Source organism: Grammomys surdaster, unplaced genomic scaffold, assembly GCF_004785775.1.
Source record: "Grammomys surdaster isolate TR1022 unplaced genomic scaffold, NIH_TR_1.0 62, whole genome shotgun sequence".
Lineage (NCBI taxonomy): Eukaryota > Metazoa > Chordata > Mammalia > Rodentia > Muridae > Grammomys > Grammomys surdaster.
Genome location: NW_021604564.1, coordinates 13396674 through 13418847, shown reverse-complemented (window position 1 = coordinate 13418847; position 22174 = coordinate 13396674). Strand labels below are relative to the sequence as shown.

General features: G+C 41.5%; 1 protein-coding gene across 1 annotated transcript in view; it reads right to left on the bottom strand.

Moving 5' to 3' along the window:
• Positions 1-20991, bottom strand: part of Slc2a2 (solute carrier family 2 member 2) — a 28315-nt gene extending 7324 nt beyond the window's left edge. The window contains exons 1-7 of the mRNA XM_028763099.1: positions 20860-20991; positions 15286-15378; positions 12295-12554; positions 6239-6363; positions 2379-2494; positions 1111-1273; positions 466-653 (exon numbers count right to left, since the gene is read on the bottom strand). Coding sequence (XP_028618932.1) covers positions 466-653; positions 1111-1273; positions 2379-2494; positions 6239-6363; positions 12295-12554; positions 15286-15378; positions 20860-20874 — 960 coding nt within the window. The 5' untranslated portion in view covers positions 20875-20991. The remainder of the gene's footprint in view (positions 1-465; positions 654-1110; positions 1274-2378; positions 2495-6238; positions 6364-12294; positions 12555-15285; positions 15379-20859) is intronic.
• Positions 20992-22174: the final 1183 nt, after the last annotated feature.

Genomic DNA, 22174 nt, shown 5'->3' with positions numbered 1-22174 from the left:
ACACCCCCAACCCTTGTGTTGGGTATATGCATGTGGACTTGCTTGTGTTTATTCATGTGTGCATTTGAATGTGCGTGCATATGTGTGTGGAAGTAATCCGTCAGTACTGGGTGTCTTCTTCAGTGGTTCTCCATCTTATTTTTTGAGACAGGGTCTTTCAAAATCTGAAGCTCATCAGTTGTCTAGACTATCATGTTCATGATCCAGGGATCAGCACATCTCCCACCCTTCAGTACTGGGATTTTATATACAGTTACAGCTAACCTCTGATTTGTATGTGGGTACTAGACTCTGAATTCAGATCCTCTCATTTGCAGTGGCAAGCAGTATACCAACTGGGCCCCAGTGTCTCCATCAAACATGTAAAAATACTTGATGTCAGTATTTACAAATGTTTTGTGGCTTAAGCCTGAGTCTCTGTCTCAGCTCCCTTTGCTCCTTAGTGGTAGGCATTCTTAAGCTTACCCCATTGATTCCAGAGAACTGCTGAGCCACGTGCAACATCAGCGCCACAAGGATTGGCTGTCGGTAATTCGAATCCGTGAAGAGCTGGATCACAGAGACCTTCTGCTCAGTTGACGCCTCTTCCTTTTCTTTCTTCATCTCATTAATATCTTTGGTAACATCCTCAGTTCCTCGTAGTCTCTTCAAACCTGTTTCCCCCAAAACAGTCAGGTTGAAACAACCCAGATCAAACAGAAGTAAGTATTTTTATTCTGGCCGCAAAGCACTATAGTTGTGCGTGCCTCCCCCCACCTTTTTTTTGACCTAACAGCACAGATACTATAGATTGTTGTTGTTGTTGAATTAAATTCTGTTTTTTGATTAAAGAAAGAAAAAAAAACCAGAATATCTGACTTTGGAAAGAGAGAGAGAGAGAGAGAGAGATCTGGTAGGCTACATAGGAGCTCCTGGTGTGGGTGAATACACAGCTCACCAGTCACTTCTAAGTAAAAACACAATTCTGTAGCCATAGCTAAGTTCTTTGTATTCTTCTGAGCAATTACAAGGTCCCATGTTAATTTTATGAGCACTCATTCACACATACTATTTGTATTAGCTGATAATCCCTCAATAACAGAAAGAGGCAATTCCCTACTGCAGACTTACTTTTTTTTGCCCTGACTTCCTCTTCCAATTTTATATAAAGGTATCTGGGGCTTTCTGGACAGAAGAGCAGTAGCAGACACTGCAGGAGAGCTGGTACAGCAGATAGACCAAGTAGGATGTGCCAGTAGTCCTGATTGCCCAGAATAAAGCTAAGGCCAGCAATCTGAAAAGACAAGGAAAGAGCATATGAGCTGCTTTGGGTCTGCCTTATACAGAAATTCATTAAAAGATGCATTGGCTTTTTAGTAGTGATCTTTGAATAGTATGACTATTAGTTCATACTGGCACAAAGGGGAGGCTGACATTAGTGAGTCCCATTCAAACCAAGTCAAGAACAGTTTGCTAGTAAAGAATTCATCTATGGTTGTCTTCATTCACTCTAGTTGGATATTTATTCTGGAGATCAACTCAACTTTTACAAGAATATTTGATATCAGTTTCCTGTTCTTGCAGGCAACCAGGTAGAATTGTACTGTTAGAATCACTACCATGTGTGGCGATGTGTGTCTGTAACAAACCAGCCCTGAGAAAACACAGAGACAAGCAGATCCCCGGAGCTCACTGGCCAGTCAGTGTACCCAGAATGACATGCTCAGATTCAGAGACCCTGTCCAAACCAAGATGGAGACTGACAGACTCCTGACATCACTCTCTGGCGGCTACATACACTCTTCATGCATGCACATGAACATGTGCATCATACACACAGAGGGGGCAGGGGAATATGTGAGTTCGGGCTTTGCTTTCAAAATCCCATCTTAGATTATGCAGAATGTAACTATTTCACAGAAGAACAATTACATAAGGACAACCAGCTTTATGATACCCACGTGGTGGTTTACAGACTTCCTTTTAGATATTTAAGTACAGGATTCCAAAGATCCTTCTGAGGTCAGAGGGTAGAATGGAGAGAGGGAGCACCAGCTGAAGAGGAGATTATCACCAGATAACTCACTCAAGGCAAGGAAAACTCAAGCAGTCAAAACTCTGGAGTTGACTGTTTCTTGACATTCACATGTTAATTCTAGGATACCATTGAGACTTTCATGTGTATTGCCAATCCCACCAGCAGCTCCAAGTTGGATGTGAAGAGTGGAAATAATTCACCTTTGAGCTAAAAGCCTGCCTTTTTACACTGCCTCCTTTGCCACTGTGGGAAACAATGGTCTCCTCCCTCCCTGGCCATGGCTGTCTGCAGTCAGTGTGAGATGGGAGAGGGAAGAGGGGCAAAGTTGAAGGTGGTAAAGTGAGGGACGAGGAGGGTTTACCTGACTAATAAGAATGCCTGTGACAAGGGCCAGTTGGTGAAGAGTGCCCAGGGCACCCCTGAGTGTGGTTGGAGCAATCTCGCCAATGTACATTGGAACCAGGCCTGAAATTAGCCCTGTATGAGATACAAACATACAAATGTTAAAATACAACCTGAGGCATTTCAATCACGTTGCATAGTTCAATTATGATCAGTATCCTTACCGAAACTCACTCCCCAGATGGCTTGGAGGAGCCCTTGTCCCCAAACATAGGCACAGTTTATGCAGAAAACTGGTTGCTATTAGTTCATGCAGAAATCCTTGGTTGATATTGTACTAAATGAAGGTGTTGTTGGAAGTATTAATGGAAAGAAATGCTTAGTTGTATTTTGAGCAGTTTCCATGATTTTAAAAATTTTTCCATGTTAGAGTTTAGTTTACATCATAGCAGCGTAGGTTATCTTGAGAAAAGAGCCTAGAGGATATTTTAATAGCTATTCAGACTTAGAGGATTAAAGGAAGTTAACATCAAAGAAGCCAACTTCGGGAGAAAGGCAAGAAATACCTCATGCTGGAGAAGAGCTCTACACATAGGTTCCGTGCCTAGGTGAGTCCACACCACATGGGGCTACCTTAAGATCTCTGTTGCATGGTATTGAGGTGCAGAAGGGGGAAGAGGATAAGGAACTCAAGGGCTCTTTCCCAGCTGCCCAGTAAAGACAACCTAGCTTCTTCATTGCACCAAAAATCTTAGGCTTCAAAGGCTTGCCAACAAAATCTAAGAACACATCAAAAAAGATCACCACGATTGAGTAGGCTTCATTTCTGAACTGCAACGGTAGTTTAATATACAAAAATCTATCAATGTAATTCACCATATCAACAAATTGAAAGAAAAAACTCACATGATCATCTCATTAGATGCTAAGAAAGCCTTTGACAAAATCCAACACCCCTTCATGATAAAAGTCATGGAGAGATTAGGAATAACAGACACATATCTAAACATAAAATGGACAATTTACAGCAAGCCTCTAGCCAACATCAAATTAAATGGAGAGAAACTCAAAGAAATGCCACTAAAATCAGGAGCAAGACAACGCTGATCATTCTCTCTACATCTATTCAATATAGTACTTGGAGTTTAAGCTAGAGCACTAAGACAACTGAAGAAGACACGGGGATACAAATGAGAAAGGAAGACGTCAAAGTACTGCTATTTGCATATGATATGATAGTATACATAAATGATCCCAAAATGTCTACCAGGGAACTTTTACAGCTGATAAACACCTTCAGTGAAGTGGCTGGATACTCAAAATAAAATAAAATTAAAATTAAATAAAATGATCAGTAGTCCTTCTATATGCAAATGACAAATGGGCTGAGAAACAAATCAGGGAAACAATGCCCTTCACAGTAGCCTCAAATAATATAAACTGTCTTAGGTAGCTTCAACCAAGCAAGTGTAAGACCTGTATGACAAATGCATCAAACCTTTGAAGAAAGAAACAAAAGAAGATCTCAGAAGATGGAAATATCTCCCATGCTTGTGAATCGGTAGGATTAATATAATAAAGATAGCCATCTTACCAAAAGCAATCTACAGATATTATTTGAAAAAAGACTTAAACACAAAGATTTTGAAAAGTACTGAGCCATTATGCTTTCTATATCCTTTTTATTACATTTATTTGTTTAGACTGTGTGTGTGTGTGTGTGTGCGTGCGTGCGTGTCCCTCTGTCTATGTGAAAGTCAGAGGAAAACTCAGAGGAGTCTGTAATCTCTTTCCCTGTGGGGCTCAGCAATTGAACTCAGGTTGGCAGTCTTTGTGGCTTTGACTTGCTGGGTTATCTATCTTGCATTGTCTATAGTTTTATTTTGTAAAACTTGAACTCAGATTGTGAGCTGCCATCTCAGTGCAGGGAATGGAACCTAGGACCCCTGGAAGAGCAGCCAGTGATCTTAACCACAGAGCCATCTCTCCAGCCCTCCTGTAGATCTCTAACACACACACATAATTAGGTATGTTATAAATAGTGACATATGCAGGCATCTGCTAATTGCAGAGTTTGGTTTCCTTAAAAATTTAAAAATAAGATTTACTGTAGGCTTCCTATTTGAGAACACCCATCTTTTAAATTATAATAAATTGCCTTTTGTCAAAAGGTACTTTTTGTCAACTATTTTAAATATATAATTTAACACTAAAAATTGTTTCAAATGCCTCAAATGTAGATTCACATGGTTGATATGGCATTTGCACTTCTGTAGAATTTTCCATGTGACTCTGACCTGTGGCCTTGGAGCCTGACGAAGAGAGAGCTCTGTGGTTGGCCCTTTCTCTAGTAGCCAGGACAGAATGACATAGATAAGCATCCTGGTCTGAGGTCATAGTAACTGCAGTTTTAATTCTATTTCTTGTAATCTTTCTTTCTTTCTTTCTTCCTTCCTTCCTTCCTTCCTTCCTTTCTTTCTTTCTTTCTTTCTTTCTTTCTTTCTTTCTTTCTTTCTTTCTCTTTTCTTTTTAGCAACTTTTAATACTCAGAATGCAGGGAGACATCCCTTTAAATGACTGTGGAGAGTACAAGACACTTAGCGATGCTAGATCTATGCTACCACACTGCATGGTTTTCAATTTGGAAAAAATATAATGTTTTCTACATTATATTAAAAGGAGAGAGGAGGGATAGAGCATGACTTGGACCGATTTCCTAGTTCTATTATTCATCTTTTATAGGAGAGACTGAGGTTGAGTTTTAACTAATCTATAATTAATATAATAATATAATTATTATAATAATTAATATAATATAATCTTTAGAGATGGTGGCAGAGTTGATTCTGTTGGAGTCCTCAGTGTTTTCCACATTAACCTGACTCTCCTCTTTTAGTTGTTTGTATTAACATTGAAAATAATGAGAAGAGATATTACCCTTTTGCTTCAACTGATGATCTGAAGGACACACAGAGTTGTAGTCTTTTTTTTTTTTTTGTAAGAGGATTGGAGGTTATCAGAGAATTTTTGTACCTTCACCATTTCTTCCCTATCCCTCATGAATATCTGTGACTTTGAGGTCAATTCCAATTGTGAAAACAGGTTAAAATGCCAGCCCAGAGCCATCAGTTCATTGACGCTGAGGAGCCATTGGTTCATTGACACCAAGGAGTCCAATATCTGTCCATTTGTTTGTGGTTGACTTTTCCTATCTCTATTCAGACTCCTGCTTCTAAAGGTTGGAAACCCTGTCTCCCAAAACTAGTGTGTTTTCTAGATACAAAGTTCAAGGGAGGATGGGGTCCACTATCTGTTTCTGTCCAATTCCCTCTCCCAGTGGACATCACAGTTTTCCTGCTCCAGGCAGCCAGGTCCAGGATGAAACAGGGTTAGGTTGCTGGGCCTAACCATAACAACAAAAGACAGAGACACCATAGCATAGGCCAGCAGTGCAGGGTTATGGTCTCAAGAGAACCAGCTGTAGGTTGCAACATAGGGGAAGTAGCAACAACTAGTGTTTATATAAAGTTCACTTCCACCAGATGCTATGCTTGACAATTTACGTATATTCTCCCAGTTCCACTAGAGGCCAATGTTATTGTCCTCTTCATTTCATAGATAAGGACAGAGAATCAGTTACATAATTTGTCCAAGACCAAAAAACTACAAATGATGTTCCTGGGTTGGGCAGACACAGATGGTGACACAACTCAATCTTACTCTACCACAGACACAGATAGTGTCACTACTCATTCTTACTGTGTCCCATTGCCTTCCTTCTGTGATACCATGTTAAGTTTCACAGATCTCTGCCCTTTAGACAATGGCGTTTGTGTGTGTGTGTGCGCGCGTGCGCGAGCGCACGCGTGTGTCACTCACCACAGTACAGTCCTGATACGCTTCTTCCAGCAATGATGAGGGCGTGTGCTGGTCCGAATTTGGAACACCCCATTAAGAGAGCTCCAGTCAATGAGAGGCTGTTTGCGGCCAACATGGCTTTGATCCTGAAATTTTAAAAGCATTTTTAAATTCAGCACCAAAATGTGAAGAAATTCTTTTCAGACCATGTTGAGAATTCTACCTATGAATAATTATTTTTATTTTTACTGAAAAGCTAGTTCCTGAAGCATGCTTGCTACCTCCTTATCTATGAGCTGACACATGGCCGTGAGCACTGTTCATCATAGAGACACATGGCCGTGAGCACTGTTCATGATGGAGACACATGGTCGTGAGCACTGTTCATGACGGAGACACATGAGCTGTGAGCACTGTTCATGATGGAGACACATGACCGTGAGCACTGTTCATGACGGAGACACATGGCCGTGAGCACTGTTCATGATGGAGACTTTCATCCACCTGGCTCATATTTTCATGAGAGGATTCCTTTGTTTTTGATTTTTAAAAATTTTTGGTTTTTTTTTTTTTTTTGGTGGTTAGGGTCTCATTCTAGCCTGGGCTAACTGGACCTTACTCTGTAGTCCAGGTTATCCTTGAGCTCTCAGAGCTCTTCCTGCCTCAGTGTCCAGAATGCTGAGATTATAGGCCCAAGTTTAAGGTGATACTTCTGATACTTACTCATTATTTGATTTTTCTACAACTTGTTTCTTTTAAGGAACAGTGTTTTTGATGACAGAAAAACTGATTTCAATAGTTGCTATTCATCATTTGCCTCTTTATCATTTTATTGATAGTAAAGGTCTTTAGTTGCTACTTTGAACTCAAATTTCCTTTGGTGGGAATTGCTTGGATAAATTAATACGTCCTTCTAAAGCTTGCCACAGTTATAACTATCCTCATTTTCACCCAAAGCCAAGATATTTCTTTGTAAAATCTATGAATTAATATTAGCCAAGTGAAAAGAATTACATTATTTTATAGATAGGCTCTTATTCCAGAGTCTAGGCTAGTTCACAATTCACTCTTTGGCCTAACCTGTGGCAATTCTTAAGTCTTGACCTCTTCAGTGTTTCAAGTATAGACATGGGCCACCCCATGCATCTGCTGTAAAATACATTTAAATCTTACAATAGCAATAAAAACATCACTAAGAAAAGTATCAAAACCACACATGAGCTTTCTTGAAAGTTAAGTAAAAAGTAATGAAGCCAGTACAAGAATCTGAGCAGAGAAGTTGATGGTGTTGGTGCCACAGTGACATGTGATATGTAAGCCCCTGCTGAGTCCACTTTGTCATTCTGTCTACCAGTGTCTCACACACTGATGTCAAGTGGGCTTTTTTTTTTTATAAGCAAACATCTTAAAGTCAAAACATACCTTTTCCTAGAAACAAAATCTAGGTGTCTACCTGTAGCAATTGTCTAATAGCCATGTGGTAGGCTGAATGGTGTCCTCAAAACGCCTAAGTCCTAATCCTCAAGCTCTGTAAATATCACCATATCTACAGAAGAGGTCTTGCAGATTTGATTACAATAACAGTCCTGGACAGGAAGAGTGTCTCGGGATATTCAGGTAAACTCTATGAAATTGCAGGTGCAGATGAGAAAGAGAAGCCATCATAGAAGCAGAGAATGAAGTGAGGCCCTTCTTAGATGGTGTGCTGGATGGTTCTAACATCAATTTGACACACACTAAAGTCATCTGGGAGGTGGGAGCCTCAACTAAAAAAATACCCCCATAAGACTGGACTGTAGGTGAGTCCATGGGGCATTTTCTTAATTAACGATTAATAGAGGAAGGCAGAGACCATTGTGGGAGTTGCCATCCTGAGCTGGATTCTGTAAGAAAGCAGGCTCAGCAAACCAGGAGGAACAAGCCAGTAAGTAGCATCCCTCTATGGTCGCTAAATCAGCTCCAGATTCTTGCTGTGTTTGCGTGTGTGTCCTGATTTCCTTTGATTATGAACAGTGTTGTGGAAGTGTAAGCTGAATAAACTCTTTCCTCCCCAAGTTTCTTTGGTCATGGAGTCTCATCACAGTAATAGTAACCCCAACCAAGACAGAAGTGGGTATCACGAGTGGGGTATTGCTGTGACACATTTGAACACATTTTTGGAAGGATTATGGAAGGACTTTGAAATTTTGTAGTAGAAAAGTCATTGAGTATTCAGAGTTCAGTAAGCTGCTCTGTAGGAGCGTGAGAGATAAGAATGAGGAGGGCAATGCAGAAGATGGAGGCCTGACCTGTGACGTTTTAGAGGAAAGGATAAAGACTCTACTGGGGTCATTTGTTATTCTGTGGTTCTGGGTAATGGGAGCTTAAGAATCAGCTGTAATTAACAAGACACCAGAAGTACTTGAGTGAAACCTTTGCTTTGCTGGGATACTTGATGCTGGTCAGTCAGCTGGAGCTGGAAATTAGTGGTGATTGAGGAGACTAGCATGGTTGAGATGAAATCTTCTGGGAAATGTTTCCTGAGATTACAAAGAAGCTGTGTTCCAGAGGCATTCAAGGTTGTACCTCGTGCTAGCAGCTGAACTATTAAGAGTCACGCAGGTAGTACTGGATTTGGAGGTATGAAAGGGTCTTAAAAAGGTGAGGCTTGATTTTTAGGAGATCTGAAGTATAACATCTCAGAGATAGGGCTCTGGTCTGGCATGCATTCACACCCTACTACCATAAAAAGAAGAAAAAATTATCATACTGTATGTCAGAAATATAAACAAGTATCACCTTAAGAAGGATTGAGGGAGGGAAATTAAACATCAAATTCTCAGAATTGATATAAAGATTAGATAAGACCCTGTACAAAATACAGCTTGGACATTGCAGGAACCCTCCCCACAAATGATTGTTTTCTTCCTTCTAAAACTTAAGAGTGATAGAAGATGTTCCTTAAAACTCGTAAGCTTCTAATTCATATACATTTACTAGAAAATGCTTATAAGCCATTAAACACAAGGGCAATCCTAGGATGAACTTCACGTAGTGTTTGTAAAACTTTCCGTAAAAAGGAAACTAGAAGTTCACTGTTGGTTTCTTTATGTACTTGTGAAACACACTTGTATTCTACATGACAGAAAACATTAGTAAACAAAAGATACTAAAAAAAAAAAAAAAAAAAAAAGGTGAGGCTTGGCACCATGAGAGACCAGGAGGGGCCATTGGTGAAGGTGCAACCATAATGGCAGTTGAAGGCTCGGGAGTGACAGAGTAATGCAGAGAACTTGAAGCTTGGTACCACAAAGAGAGTCTATGTGAGGCTATTGGTGGACGTGCACCCATGGGCAGCAGAAGTTTCTAGCATTATGTAGATGCAGGTAGCTTGGATGACCACCAAAAGCAGCAGCAGAAATACAGTGTTTGTATCTTTTCCTTTCTTAGTGAACCAATGAGCTTAATCAAGGTAACTTGCACAAGCATGGGGAGGAGTTACTTTGAGGAGCATGCACAACCTAACAGTAGCTATTCCACTGAGAAGAAAATCTCTCTCCTTCTTCCAACAGCTCTTTGCTGCCTATAGACCCTTAGGGTGGGATGAGGTCTCATGGGACCCTTGCCTCACTTTGACAGACTGTTGACAAGTACAGAAGTACTATGCCTGGGCTTAGAAGACAAGCTGTGTGTGCTTCAGGGAGTGGAGTCCAAGAAGTGACCCAAGCCATTTGGAGGGGAAGACAGTGAGTGAATCCCAGGCACTGGACATGGTATTACTTACATAGTTGGAGTTTGGTTTTGCTGTGTTCAGGTTGTGACTCTGCCCTTGTTCTTCCCTCTTAAAGTAAGAAAGTATTTAACTTTTTATTTTATTACAAAAGCCCACAGTGAAGAACTTTTCAACTTTTAAAAGAAATTTTGGATTTTTAAAGAGAATGGATGTGTTGAAGAGATTGAACTTTTAATGTATTTGACTTTGTAAAGACTATGGGACTTTTAAAGATGGGACAAGGCCATGAGCAAGGAACAGGACAGGGCAGTATTAACTGGAGAGGACAAAGCAGGGATTTGCCTCTCAGAGCTTCTAGAAGGGAGCAACCCTGTGGACACCTTGGCTTTAGTCAAGTATAATGGATGATAGAGTTCTAACTTCCAAAATTGAAAGAAAATGAATTTGTGCTGTTGGGTGACTAGGCTGGTGATAATTCTAGTAGCGTGAGGGTGTTTGGACATCACCAGCTACCTTAATGTAGGCGGTGTTCTGGTGCTGGATAGCCCTGAGGTTGCAGTGCAGAGAGAGATCCAGTTAAAGGCCCACTCTCTGCTCAGAGTACTAGGAAATGCTTTTTCTCTTGGCAAGAACAGATGACACACAAATCCAATGGTTCACCCCAAGAACTTATGAGCTGGATGGAGTCTATTCTGTCAGGCTGGGCAAAGTCAAAAAGCAGAAGATTGGGCCAGTCAACAGTCTGTCATAGTGAAGCAAGGGTCCCATGTGACCTCATCCCGCCCTAAGGGTCTATAGGCAGCAAAGAGCTGTTGGAAGAAGGAGAGAGATTTTCTTCTCAGTGGAATAGCTACTGTTAGGTTGCGCATGCTCCTCAAAGTAACTCCTCCCCATGCTTGTGTGAGTTACCTTAATTAAGCTCATTGGTTCACTAAGAAAGGAAAAGAAACAAAGAAAAAGAGAAAGAAACTAGGTTAAGAGGAGGGGGTCTGAGAGAGTAAAGGAACGAGAGGTGGGGCAGGGAGACTATGGAGTGGGGGTACAAACATGATGAAATACACTGGGTACATGTGTTGAAACCCACTACTCTGTACACTTTAAGCCGTCAGATCAGGTGTGGTAACACACTTCTTTTACTTCCAGTACTCAGGAGGCAGAGGTAGGCAAACCTCTTTGAGTTCACAAGTAAAACTACAAATTTTCTTAACTAAGGATATTACAATAACCTGAGCTTTGTTATATATTTGAAAAGGTGTTTCTTTTATGAATAGTCAGTCTTTTACTGTTTTTTGAATTTTATATGATTTCGGTAGAGGTATTGGAGTTATAAATAATGAGTCCAAGACTACAATTTATAGTAGGAAATGAAAAAATAAAATGAATTAAAATCCAGTGTTATTATGCTAATTACCAAACTGCTGCTTTTCTCTTTTGATTTTTTTTGCATTTCCCAAATTTCCCATGGTTTGTATGTGTTAATTGTATTATGAAAATAAAAGGTAATTAACACACAAAAGTTGGATTTAATTAACAGGAAATCAACATAAAAATAACAACATGCTATTCTAACTTTATCAGAAGCCCTAATGACTTAGGTACATCCATTGGCAAGTGTATAATGCAGCTGACTCCACTGATGTTTGCTTGTTTTGTTTTAAAGTTTGAATACCTATGTTTGTACGTCTCGGGATGGGTATATGCAAGTGTGAGTGTAGGTTCTCTTGGAGGCCATGAATGGGGACTGGATCACCTGTAGCTACAGTTACAGGCAGAGGATTCTGGGAACCAAATTCAGGTCCGCTACAAGTACGGTATTGCCTCTTAGCTACTGAGCCAAGCCTTCTGACACTGATGTTGTTAATCCAAAGCATGGTGTAGGGACTGGAGTTAGGGGGTGTTTCATTAGCTTCACCTCTGGTTGGGACTTTGGGATACAGCAGGGTACAGTGGGAAGTGAAAGCCATGTTCCTTGTGTGCAGCGAGTTGCCAGGATGTTACAGTGACCATAAGACTTCACTAATAAAAGCGTCAAATTTTAATTTAAAAATGAAAATAATGTTTGAGAACTGGTGGAACTTGGTAGAGCCTCCCTCATGGGTTTTAAAACTTACAAAGCTAGAGGATCAAAATCTCTGGAAATATACACAGAATTCACTTTTCTTCAACCACTTCCATAGTAACTAGGACTTACCAGATGATTATGACAGCATATTCTATTAATTTGGCCCAATAGTGACCTTGCTCAGAGGATTTTAAGTTGAAAACTTTAAATACTACCCCACAAATGGGAAGATGCTTTCTGTTTATAAAATTTCCAGCAATAACAAATATCAAAGCTGTGTTCATATTCATTTATAAAACTTACCTTCCAAGTTTGTCCCCGAGCCACCCACCAAAGAATGAGGCGACCATTCCGCCCACTGCGAAGCTGGACACAGACAAAGACCAGAGCATAGTGACTATGTGAGCAGATCCTTCAGTCTCCTCTTCATCCAAGGGGGCTGGTGTTGTGTATGCTGGCGTGACGAGGAGTGGGGTGTCAGTGCCATTGACGTCATAGTTAATGGTAGATCTTCGGTCATCCAGTGGAATACCCAAAACATGTCGATAATGGGATATTATCACCTGAGGAAATAAAACCATGACTTCAGAATTCCCCATAAGCATTCGATCTGCCCTTAAATGTCTGTGAGCTGTGTAAATGGGGCATCCTAATTGTGTGATCTGCCTAATACAGATGTGGGTAGACCGGTTTGATCATGTCCTATAAAATATGACACACTCAGCCAAGTGGAGCGAGGTGGGAAGAGATGCCTGAAAGAAGTGCAGAGTATCTAGGAACAGCACACTGAAATACATTTTCAACTAGCAGGGAGATAGAAGCGGGCACGTGCTTTGTGGCATGGTAGTCTCTGCTCCAGCCAAGCAAGAAAACTGCATAGGAAAGTATCATCAGGGCTGGAGAGATTGCTCGGTGGTTAAGAGCACTGACTGCTCTTCCAGAGGTCCTGTGTTCAATTCCCAGAAATCACATGGTAGCTCAAACCATTTGTACTGGGATCTGATGCCCTCTTCTGGTGTGTCTGAAGAGAACTACAGTGTATTCACATACATAAAATTAATAAATAAATCTTTAAAAAAGTAAGAATGTCATTAGTGAGTAACCTTGGATTCTATAATACCTGCCAGAAATGTTGGCTTTTATGAAAAACTTTCTAAGATTTAAATGTTGACAACTATTTACACTGAGGACACTCTTTAGGTAGAGAAGGTATACCAGTGTTAGTTTTGCACAAAAGATTTAATGATAACATAAAAGGAAAAAAAACTACAGCTAAGTTCAGAGTAAAAACTAAAGACTATATAGAATTGTAGTGTTGGTAGACGTGAGCTATAAACTTAGTCATAGAGTTCCTAGCAGTTAGTGCAAAGAGATGCAAATGGTCAAGTCTGGAGTTAATGAGTTTTCAAGACAGAAACGCCTTATATAGAACTAAGGAGGTACTTCTATGGATCCTCAGAGAGGTCAGTTTGTCCCAGAAGGAACGGTCCTCAAAGCTAAATTTCTAGCCACATTTTATATGGTGTTTCTATAGCCATGAGTAAACATAAACTCGACTAGCAGCATGTCCCTCACATGTCCCTCCTCCATCCTATTCCCAGGAGTGCCCTGGCCAGTGTGTAGCCACAGTAAGCTGAATAGATCTCCAGCAAAGACCTGGACCTCAACTGTTCCCCGTTCCATTATGAATACAGTCCTATCTGGTAAAACAAGCTCAGCAGCAGGGAGATGTGACATCCTCTTATGAAGGTCTGACCAACAGACCAAGACTTCTGTGTAATTGATAGTATGCATAGAGAAAAGGCTGAAAGGAATTATGCAAACCATTCTTAGCAGTTTAATATATGGTGCAGAAATAATTGCAGGTGATTTTGTCTTCTGTTTTCTCAAGGGGCAAGTGTAATTTTTATTCTCATGAAAAATTGTGATTTAAAAATACCTTCAGATGTTATTCAACCAGGAGAAAATGCCAACAGGGGTCCCTGGTTTCAGTTCTGACTCAGGGGCTTGGATTAAAGGAGGGGCGATCTCAGCCTAACCTTCCTGATGAGACGAGTGAAGGTAGTTTAGTAGGGATGTAAAAAGGGACTTCGAGAAGGGAAGGGTTTCTAGTTTGATCCAGATTTTAGGCACATTCTTTCATTATAAGATGCCTGACCCTGGTCCCCTGACCCCTGACCCTTATCTCCTAACCTCCTGCATTATCCTCTTGTAGCCAGAACAGGAGGTTTGACACACTTAGGATGATGCACACTTAATGAGAAAATGTCTCCTTGTCAGCCAAGGAGCTTGAGGAGCGGTTCCTGTCAGCTAATGGACTGTGGTCAATACACATTCTAGATGTTCACACTCCATGGTGTCTGATGTTTTCCTTAGAACTAGAAGACAGTCTGATAAAATGATAAAGTGTGACGGGTGTGCCTGTCACCCCAGCACACCTCCAGGCTCCCTTTCCGTACTGCACTTCTCCCAGGTGTGTTTGCTCCCAGTCTGACTTGGAGCACAAGGGTTGGAGTCCTGGTCTCCTAACTAAGGGTTGTGGCAGCTGGGAAGAGTGAGATCTCTGTCTGTCTGTCTTTCTCTGTCTCTGTTTCTGTCTGTCTCTGTCTCTTTCCTTCTCTCTCTCTCTCTCTGTCTCTGTCTCTGCCTGTTTCTCTGTCTTTCTCTCTGAGAATCTAATGCATAACAGAGACTAGATACATAGAATACACACAGAAATGGCAGGAGCTGTATGTTTCCTTACAAAGCTCCATGTACTTTCTCCATCTCAACAGAGACAATCTAAACTTCGTGGACCCCTTGGTTGCTGATCTCATGCTTGTATTACTTTGTACTGAAGGTCTGTGGGTGACAGGTAGAGGGAAGGACAGCCACTGTTTTAGTGGAGGTGCTTATGACTGCATTGAGTGGAATACATCTTTCTGTTGTTTGTCCTTATTCCCTGACATATTTTCATTCATGCTGGGGGACAGCTGTAACTGAATGCTGTACGGAATTTTTGTCTTTAGACTTCATGAGCAGGAGCTATTGAGTTAGTATTTTCTCTGAGCTCAGAGCACAGCAGTGTCAGAGATCAAAACTTACACGCTGCCCTTTTTTGATTCAGAGGGTTGTTAACCCAGGAGTCAAGGCCAAATTATCAGCTGTGGACCAATGCACATTGTACCCGGCTGGCCAGGATCACCCCGTGTCTCTCACGTGGATAGATTATCTCACTGAGGAATGTATGATACAGCAGGCAGTAGGAACGGAGAGAAGGCTTGGCCCCAAACGAACTCTGTGTGTCTCACTTGCCTCTTGAGGAGCATTGATCACACCGATGTCGTATCCGAACTGGAAGGAACTCAGCACAGCAGTGAAGACAGTGAAAGCCAAGGTCCTGGTGATCTGAGGGATAAACAGAAAGCTGTAAGCACAGTCTCTGCCACCCGGACCTCTAGCTCCTCTGCTGCAGCAACTCCCTGCCAGCTCCTTGCAGGCTCTCCTTTCTCTCCCACAGTCATTCCCAGTGGAGCCGTGTTCAGCAGGCAGTTCATAGGGAGAATGTGAAAGCTGTTTGTCATTTTCTTTATATTACTAAAACTGAAAACAAAACTCACAAAACAAACAACAACAATAGCAACAACAACCCCCACCCCAGCAGAACAGCTTTTGCAGGGTACTAACTTAACTTTATTTTTGTTTCTTATACTTATGTGCATGTGTACACACACACACACACACACACACACACATTGGAGACGGGAAAAGGAGTACAGAGAGGTAGAGAAGAGAGGCAGAACTGTAGACCAGGCAGATTTGAACTCCCCAGTTTGTAGTTGAGGAAGGCCTTGAACTTCTCCTCTTGCTGTCTTCGTCTCAAGATTGGCCTTCTTCCTGTTAGGTGAACACTTCAGCAACTGAGTTTAATCCCCAGCCCCACATCAATATTTTTTTCAATATTCAAAATCAGAGCTGAGAAATAGAATTGTTGCTAAAGGAAGAACTGTCAATGCAGAAACAGTTGGCAAAAAATGTGAAGCTAGAGAAGTGGAGGTAAAAGGAATTTTTTAAAATATTATATTGTTAGGTATTTCATAAGGAAATGTGTATGCCATCATAAAATTTAAAATTTCAATCAGACAGCACAGGGAATGAATGAATCACATCAGCATGGATTTTGTTTCCTTGAATTTTTGTTAGTTTTTTTGTTTTTAACCTTGATTGACTCTGCCTATTTTTTTTTATAGGATCTTTAGTTTTTGCCAGAGTTGTAAGATTTTAAATCTTTGTACTTGGGCATAAAGAATTAATAATTATCCCAGACCCAGATTCTCTAATAAACCTTCAGCTCAGTGTTATCATCAATGAAGAATCACAGGACATTCTTTGGGAACCTAGAAGTTCTTCAGCCCACTGACTCAGAAACAAAACTCCACTCTGGGGACTTAGCACATGATCAGCTCTTAGAGCCCTTCTGTCCACTCCTAAATCCCTCTGTTTGCTCAGAATCTCACGTGGGGGTATGGAATCTGTGGGTTACACAGCACCCTTCTGTTTTCCTAGCTTTAGGTGGCTTTTTTACACCCTGGTCCTGTCAGTAACTTTGTTCCCTGAAAGGACTACAGAACAGGTGTTCTCCCTCCCTCCATTTGTTCCTGCTTCCCTCTCCTTCTCTTTTTTACATTCTAAAGATACATACATGCACTTATGTCACATATGTTATGTATTTATTACAAGTAAAGAAATATATACATTTACACATAATAATATCTTATGTACAAGAAAGTAATATTTAAAATATGCATACACATACATACTATATGACATATAATGTATAGGATCATGTAAAGTTTTCAGTGACTTTCTAAACTGTAGTGACACATCTAAAATTCAGAAAATAAAAGATAAAATGGGATTCTATTTCCTGGGTGAGTGGTTTGTCCCTAAGTCATCTTTCCTTTAAGTTGTTTCCAAGGGTCAGGATTCCTTTTTGTTTATAGAAAGTAATTATCATCAGCAGCAAGGGACCAGATGCACTGGGCAGGCTCTAACATACACTCCATCACAGCAGTGCAGACACTGATGTGAGGTGCAGCACAAACACAGCTTCAGAGCCCAATGTTGAGGATGCTTCCTGCATACCCAGTTGCTCCTTTATATGGATTGTCTCATTTATTCCTGGCATTAATTTTCCACTGATGCTACAAAAATTTCTAACAACTCAGTGGCTTAAACAATGCAACCCAATTTATCTTATAGACCAGGCTAGAGGTCTGACCTGAGTTTCTGCAGACAAAAATCAGTATGTTAGCTGGCTATGTTCCTTTCTGGAAACTGTAGAATAAAAATTTTAGCTGATCATAAACTTCACTTCCTTGTGGTGGTAGGACTCTGAGGTATAAAGACTCTTCGTTGACTGGCTGTGAAGCAAGGCCTTTCAGTTGCAGAGGCCAGCATGCTCCTTGGCTAAGGATGGTCTTCCTCTATCATCTCAGTCAACAGTGGCTGCAGTGTCCTTGGTGTATTGCAGCCCTCAGGTCCTGACAATCTGTCATTCTCAGGAATGCATGATGTTAGACTTGACACCTCTGGATGAACCTAGAACATGCTGCCCCACCTCAAGGTCCTTAGAGATCCTATACCTGCAAAGTTGAGGTGGTATGGCTGTCTACTTAGTCTGAAAAGATTTTGTTCATGACAGGAAAATTTTATGAAAACCACTTAGCACAAAAAAGTCCCAACTACCCCCATTCACCCATTTTAATAGCAAAGAGCTTGGCATGAGCACGTAGACAGAGCTAAGAAAAGTATTGAGAATTCAGAGGGGATCTCACTCAGTCGAGGCCTTGGGCTCCTAAAGGCTTTGCCTATTCTCTCAAAGACCCCACTGTTTGTCATTGTTTGAACAAGAGGGAAATGTGGAAAAGGACAGAAATTGCACAGAAAGCAAGTGGAAGAAAACCTGCAAGTCTTTTTCCTAAATTTCTTCACAGGCCATGAGATAACTAAGCTGGAAGCATTTTTAAAAGTCAACTTTTACTTGGGCCTTAATAAAGTTTGGTTAGAGAAACTGGTTCCTGTGTTCAATTTTAAATATACTGCAGATCGACATGGAAGGATAGAGTAAGAAGAAACATGGGAAAATGCTCAGTGCAACGGCTCAGCAGCTAAGGCAGGTGCAACCAAACTTGATGACAACTTGTGTTCAATTCCTGGGACTGACATGGTAGAAAGAGAATGGATTCCTGAAAGCAGTCTTGTGTGCACATGTGCACTGTGACAGGAGCATATACACACCAGATACACACATTCACCATACAATATACCACACACAGACACACACATGACACAGACAGACATGGACACACACTCACACACATATACCACACCACACACACAGCACAATGCACACATACCATATACAGACACACACACAACATACACAGACACATACCACACACATTACACACATCATACATACACCACACACATCACACATACACACAGACTCACAGACACTCTCACATCCGAATCCACATTCACACACCACACACACATACACACACCTCTCACACACACAAAGAATAAAAATGTTAAACTGAAAAAGGATGTAGCTGAGCTTTAACATGAGAGAAAATGTGGTATTTATTTTGTGGCTTAGAAGTCGTATGTTATCTGTTGGCATGGACAAGTAGTTGAGAAAGTCAGAAGACTGAGAAAGGAGTTCTAGATGGCCTCCAGTATCCCTGTGCCCCGGTTCCTTTAGCTATGGAAGAACAGTAGCAGAAGATAACGAGGGAATTACAAGACTGGCATACCGTGACTGTTGTCTGGAAGTGCTTTGTTCTTTAAGTAGAGGACACACAAGGAAGGCCTGTTAGTCATATGACTGTCATGCCATGACCTAGGCTTATCAACAACCATCTATCAACTTGCCATACATCATCCATCAATAAGATCCAGAACCACGTGCAAAGCCTGAGAGATGATCTGCACTCTGTGGCCGAGGAAGCCATGCTCAGGGAGGCTTTACCAGTCTGGGGCAGATAGCCCAGTAGGGAACATATAAACTCCTACTGCGAAACAAAAGAACAGACTTTCCAGTGATGACTGATTGACTAGGAAAGCGTACGATTTGCCTCCACATGCTTCCAAAGGCCAGGCCAAAGGCGAGCCCACATCCTACTTTGAACAGGCTAGTTACTTCTCATACCGTAGGGTTTTCAGTCTGAAAGGAATTTAAGAAGTGGCATGTTTATCTGGCACCTCCATTTTACAACAGAAGAAATGGAGAATGTAGAGACCACCCTTCATCAGAATTTTCTGTGCATCATGGGCTTGTTCACACGGACACTCTAACTCTCCTGAGCACCACCCCCTGCCCATGCCCTTAAACTCCAGTGCAGCCACAAAGCTGAAATGTGCTGTTTCTTATGACGGTCCCCACACCATCTGTGTTCTCTTCTTAGGCAGTTTCTTAGCTCTTGAAGAAAGCTCTTCTTTAGTCTCTAAAGCACAAGAAGTTACCAGAGCCTGAACATCTGTCCTGGGCTGGTGCTGTTAAGCACAGTACCTTCCTCTTGACAACATCCTCTAGATGTCAGGCCTATGACTGCTGCCTTTCCATAGTTGCTGAATCCGTACAGCATCCCTGTAGTTACTAATTTCATATTCATCGTTAGTGAATCGTCATTACAGTTCTCCCTGCTATAGATGTATCCTGAGCTATAGTACTCACAGAATCTCTATTTCGGGGTCATTCTTTAAATATGCATTGTACAAATACATAACTGACATTTAAACATTTGCCCTCTAAGCCTTCCTCATGTTGTCTTTTACTTACTCTGAGCTCTGAAGAGATCACTTCATTCACAGATCACTAAAATAAAACCCGGATCACCCATGTCATACCCCAGGAGTCCTTACGTTAGAAAACACAAAGGTCAGTTGATCCAGACTGAGTCTCAGCAGCACACGCAGCATTAGAACCCACACCTGAGCCTGGCTGATTCTACAACATATGGTGTTCCCAAGGAGCACTCAGTGCAGTCCTCAGCAGGTCAGTATATTACTGTCTTAACAGGGGTAAATACTTATCAGCTTCTATTACTATTACCCCGTTACCATTTGCAGGAGTCGGGGAAAGCTTGTAAGCTCAGAATAAAGACACACCCTTGGAAGGTTTTATTTGAAAAAGGATTCTATCTGCTGAGACATTGAAATCCCAGAGAAATGCCGTTCACTTTGCTCCCCAATGATCACCGAACATTCACCACATTGATTTCTTATGTGTATTGGTTCAGCTGAAGCATTTAAAAATAAGCTGCAGACTGCTGTGTCACCTCACTCCTAATGACATCACCAGGTACTCTCCTAAGAACAACGGCATCTCCCAGTCTCACTGCAATGCTGTCACACCCATGAATATAACACAGGCTACGCTAATATTACTAGAGTCAGCCCGAAGTCATAATCCCTCAGATGGTGCATCATCGGATTTTTTTCTTCTTCCCAAAGTCCAAAGGTAACCTGCAACATTCAGTTCTCAGTCTCCTAATCTAGAATTGTCTTTCAATTCTGGCATTTTTTAAACATTCCGTATCCATGTTCATGATTAGATTCCTGTTAACTTGGCCCAGATCGTGGGGATGGTAGGCACGTTCTTTCAGTAGCAGGCTATTCAAAAGAGCAAATATCCTTAAAAGTTCGATTACTGAATAAGAATGTGGGATTTGCTTAGCAGCCAGAAGGATTAGTAACTGACCAAGAAAAGAGGTAGCTTGGATCTGTGGCAACTGCACCCAGTGTCAGTGTATAAGCTCACTGCCTTGAATAAATTCCCAACCTCCTCAAAACCAAAGCCAAAGGAATCCAAGGTTGCTGTACCTTGTCTTCTGACATTATGTGTGTGTGGAGTTGTCTTCTTAATCCAGGTCCTGCACTGAATGTGGATGAGGAGCTGACCAGCCAGAGTCCTCAGCTCTGCCTGGTTATACATTGTAGGAGGAGGAGCAAGCAGCGGTGAATTCTGACCTTCTTAACAGAGGCTGAGTATTGATGGTAATCCAATCGATACACCCTTCACCTCAGTGATCTGTGGCTTGAGAACAATGGTAGGTCTTGTAGGTATAAGTTACAAGCCAGAGGCAGACACATTTTAAGGGTTCATGAGTGTGGCAGAAATGGGACAGGGACACGGGAGGAGAGCAACCTGTGGGGCCTTTTCTAGAAGCCGAGGCATGCTGTGATGTGGGGAAGACAAAGTCGGGCATGGAGGGTGCAGGGCAGTGTGCTCTCTAGTGCTGTGGGCTCTGGGCCACAGACTGTGGAGGCATCGGTTAGCTGTACAAACTATGGAAGGGTCTGCACTGGGGTTTGGGTCCCAGCATTTTACTGAGGGTGAACGTAAGCCAGGGAAACCCTGTAACTTTTCCCTGTCTTAGGTTTATATCATTTGTTTTTTGGCCTGATAAAATAGAGATAATAGAACACGAATTTCATTTTGTTGAGGGGGGTTAAAGGAAATAACATGAGAAATGTTTGACACACACAAAATAGTTCTCAGTAGATGGTGGTGACATGCTTTCTATTATTAATTCAGTGTATTTCAGGATGAGATAGGGGACCAGATGTAGTGGCATACATATGCTCACACTGGAAGGCTAGGACTATGAGTTGCAGGCTCATTGGATCACATAAGAGTTGCAGGATAGCCTTGGCTACATATGGAGACCTTGATTTGCAGAGGGAGTGTGCTTGTTCTAGCCTTGGGTTTCCGGTGAATTCTGCTTACTTGTCTTAACTCTATTTCTTTCTAGGAATCCCCAATGGGATCTGATCCAAAAAAAAAAAAAAATGGGGGAGACAACAAAGTTAGTGTAGCTTTGCTGTACTGCCAGCCGTGGTTACTAGCATCCAGAGTCCTTACGGAGCCGGTTCACAGCAGAGGAAGTGTTAGAAGCAATGGCAAAGGGACAGGACTATGAAGGTTGGAAGGAAACTGGGTTTGATTGGCCTGACATTTTCCCCACCTCTCTGCATTCTCTCTCTCTCTCTCTCTCTCTCTCTCTCTCTCTCTCTCTCTCTCTCTCTCTCATATGCACATGTGTGTGTACTCCTCTGTGTGGAGGTTAGGGATTGGTGTTGAGAATCTTCCTCTATTACCCTATACCTGTCTCTATTTGAGACAGGACCTCAGAGA